The sequence below is a fragment of the Nicotiana tomentosiformis genome, chromosome 8 (genome assembly GCF_000390325.3).
Source record: "Nicotiana tomentosiformis chromosome 8, ASM39032v3, whole genome shotgun sequence".
Classification (NCBI taxonomy): Eukaryota; Viridiplantae; Streptophyta; class Magnoliopsida; order Solanales; family Solanaceae; genus Nicotiana; species Nicotiana tomentosiformis.
Window position 1 is genome coordinate 92769126 of NC_090819.1, and position 3645 is coordinate 92772770.

General features: G+C 46.8%; 1 protein-coding gene across 1 annotated transcript; it reads right to left on the bottom strand.

Moving 5' to 3' along the window:
• Positions 1–1431: 1431 nt before the first annotated feature.
• On the bottom strand, positions 1432–2161 carry LOC138897835 (uncharacterized). The gene is made up of 2 exons (XM_070183853.1): positions 1833–2161; positions 1432–1708 (listed from the first exon to the last, which is right to left on the bottom strand). The coding sequence occupies exons 1-2, from the start codon at positions 2159–2161 to the stop codon at positions 1432–1434; spliced, it is 606 nt and encodes a 201-aa protein (XP_070039954.1).
• Positions 2162–3645: the final 1484 nt, after the last annotated feature.

Genomic DNA, 3645 nt, shown 5'->3' on the forward strand with positions numbered 1-3645 from the left:
TCGTAGTCCCTTGGAGTCTTTCCATTTTATTGTACTGTTAATTATTATTCAAACATTATTGAGTATTCAATCCTTGAGATCATTCCATGTATTTAGTTAAAGTTCATGACTCAGTATTACCAGTGTTGGCAGGTTGTTATATTTGTAATTATTTACGTTGTTGGTTTATATATAAAAAATAATAATTGGCTTGTATTGTAATTATAATCGGATTACTTAGTCTTAGAGACTAATTGTCATCACGACGCTTGTGGTGGGATTTTGGGTCGTGACATCAATAACGTGTGAAGCGTCGCAATACACATTATACATACCCGAACCAGAAGGTAACATTAGGACTGGTGCTGTAGTCAAAGCTGTCTTGAGCTTCTGGAAGCTCGCCTAACAATCATCGGACCAACGAAACTTAGTACCCTTTTGGGTCAATCTAGTCAAAGGTACTGCAATAGACGAGAAGCCCTCCACGAACTAGAGATAATAACCTGCTAACCCCAAGAAGCTCCTGATCTCGGTCGTCAAAGTAGGGTGAGGCTAACTCTGAACTGCCTCAATATTCTTGGGATCCACCTTAATACCCTCGCCTGATACAACATGCCCCAAGAATGCCACAGAATCTAACCAAAATATCGCACTTGGGGAACATAACATATAGCTTCTATTCCCGCAAGGTCTGAAGCACCACTCTTAAGTGTTGCTCGTGCTCCTCCATGCTACGTTAGTAAATCAAAATGTCATCAATGAATACTATGACATATGAATCAATATAAGGCTTGAACACCCTATTCATTAAGTCCATAAATGCCCGCTGGGCGTTAGTACGGAAAGCAGTCTTCGTAACATCCGAGTCTCGAATCTCCAACTGATGGTACCCCGACCTCAAATCGATCTTAGAGAACACCTTAGCACCCTGAGCTGGTCAAACAAATCATCAATACGCGACATCGGGTACTTGTTCTTGATGGTAACTTTGTTCAACTGGCGGTAATTAATGCACATCTGCATAGTCTCATCTTTCTTCTTCACAAATGGCACTGGGACACCCCAAGGTGATATACTTGGCCTGACGAACCCCTTTTCTAGCAACTCTTCAAGCCGCTCCTTCAACTCTTTCGGAGCCATACGGTACGATGGGATAGATATAGGCTGGGTACCTGGAGACAAGTCAATACAGAAGTCGATATCACGATTTGGTGGCATTCCTGAAATATCAAAAAGAAACATATCGAAGAACTCCCAGACTACTGGTACTGAATCAATCACCGGAGAGTCTGCAGTAGTATCCCGAACATAGGCTAGGTAAGCCAAACAAACCTTCTCGATCAATCGTTGAGCCTTCATAAAAGAGATAACTTGACTAGATGTACTAACAGACGAACCCTTCCACTCCAATCTAGGCAACTTTGGCATCGCTAAGGTAACAGTCTTGGCATTTCAATCAAGGATGGTGAGACATGAGGATAGCCAGTCCATGCCCAGCATAACCTCAAGGTCGGTCATATCAAGCAACAAAAGGTCTGTTCTAGTCTCATATCCACATAATGTGACCACACAAGACTGATAGACCCGATCCACAATAATAGAATCACCCACAGGAGTGGACACATAAATAGGAGCACCCAAGAACTCAAGAGGAATATCCAAAAAGTGAGCAAATAGAGATGACACATACGAATAGGTAGACCTTGGATCAAATAGTACTGAAGCTCCCCTACCGCAGACAGAAATAATACATGTGATCACGGCATCTGAGGCCACTGCATTTGGTCTAGCCAGAAAAGCATAGAATCTGGCTGGAGCGCCACCTGACTGGCCCCCGCCTGCCTGACCTCTACCTCTGGGATGGCCGGACGGCTGGTGCGGCTACTGGTGCTGAAATCAAGGGCTGCTGACTCTGCTGCACCGCCTTGCCCCGTAGTCTGGGGCAATGTCTCTTCATGTGACTAGGATCCCCGCACTCATAACAACCTCTCAGAGTGGTGGACTGTTGCCCTGAAGTCTGACCTTGATGGCCTGAATACCCACTAGGAAAACCTTGAAGAGCGGATGGGTTGTATGAAGTATCTGGCATGGTGCTGAAATAGGAACGAGAAGAACCCTGATGACCAGAGTACCCACTGGAAGAACACTGAATAGCTAGTGGGCGGTAAGAACGCTCCGGCATAGCACTGAAGTAGGGTCACACTGGAACACCCCGAGGCGGTGGTGGTGCTGAATATGGGGGCCTGCTGGGCTCACCCCTCCCAAAATGACCTCTTCCCCCAGCTGGGGCACCTCTGAATTCTTCAAAAAATGGGACCTCTTGTCCCGCTACATCTTCTCTCTACCCCTCTTATGGTAACCCTCAATCCTTCCAGCAATCTCCATTACCAACTGGTAATAAGTCCCCACATCAACTTCCCGAGCCATACTAGCTTGAAGACTAGAGTGCAACCCCGCAACAAACCTCCGCACTTGCTCTGCCTCAGTAGGAAGTATAATAAGTGCATGGCGAGACAACTCATAGAATCTCGCCTCATAATCGGTCACTGATATCTGGCCCTGCTGGAGCTGTTCAAACTGAAGCCGCAACACTTCCCTCTGAGAGGAGAACCTGCTGGTCTGCCAAGGAGATAAGACTTCCACCACCAACGTGCTCTGCCCTCTAACTAGAAGGTAGTGAAATCCACCCCGTGAGACTCCAATATGCTCATGTTGTACATTCAGTCCCTGCACCTATCAATGAAGTCCTCGGGGGTCCTCATGTTCCTTACCCCCAAATATCGGAGGTTGAAGCCTAGTCCATCTATCCAGTAGCTTCTGCAACTCGCCGGTCGCATCTGGTCTGGACTAAGGTACAACTGTTGTAACTGACTGTGCTCCACCCACGGGTAGTGTGCCCGGGGTCTGATATACTACAGCTACACACCCAGGAGTCTGAGCAGTAGGGGTATGTGCTCCCCCTCCCGCCTGAGATTTGGTTGGATCTACTGGAAATAAACCAGTCTGGGTCATAGAATCCATGAACCGTAACATATGGCCCATGACCCTCCTGAAAGCTCGGTGCTGACAGAGATCGACCGGGGCTGCCTCTGCTGCGGGTACCTCACCCTGTTCCTCATCAATGAGATCCTCCACTAGATCGGCTGGTGGTGCAACTGGGGAAACTCTGAGATGTCCTCGTCCTCTACCTCGGGCCGGTGCCCTCCCCCGGCTTCTGCCTCGGCCTCTAGCAATAGGGGTGCAGCTCCTCCCGGGTCCGAAATATCTGTCGTGCACGTTCTCACCATCTGTGAGAGAGTAAGAGAAGAAGCTTAGTACACCATCAACTGCATGATAGGAGATGAATAAAGAGTAGTTTTATAACACCCTATAGCCTCTCAAAGATATGTACGGACGTCTCCACACCGATCCGCAAGACTCTATTAGGCCGTCCCATAACTTGTGAGACCTACGTGAACCTAGTGCTATGATATCATGTTGTCACGACCCAATTCCATTTTAGGCCGTGATGGGGCCCAACATCATTGCTAGGCAAGACAACAGTGAACAATCCAATCACTTTCCCATTTTAATAAGATTTTCCCAAGTAAATAACTTTCCTTAATTTACTAGGTTTAGTAAGAAACAGATTTAAATTAATAAAACAAAAGCAACTGAAAATATTTA

Coding starts and splice junctions, on each gene's coding strand:
- LOC138897835 (XM_070183853.1), bottom strand. CDS start 2,161: ATGCCGGAGCGTTCTTACCGCCCACTAGCTATTCAGTGTTCTTCCAGT. Junction 1,709..1,832: donor GCCGTCCGGCCATCCCAGAG/GTAGAGGTCAGG, acceptor TGTCTGCGGTAG/GGGAGCTTCAGTACTATTTG.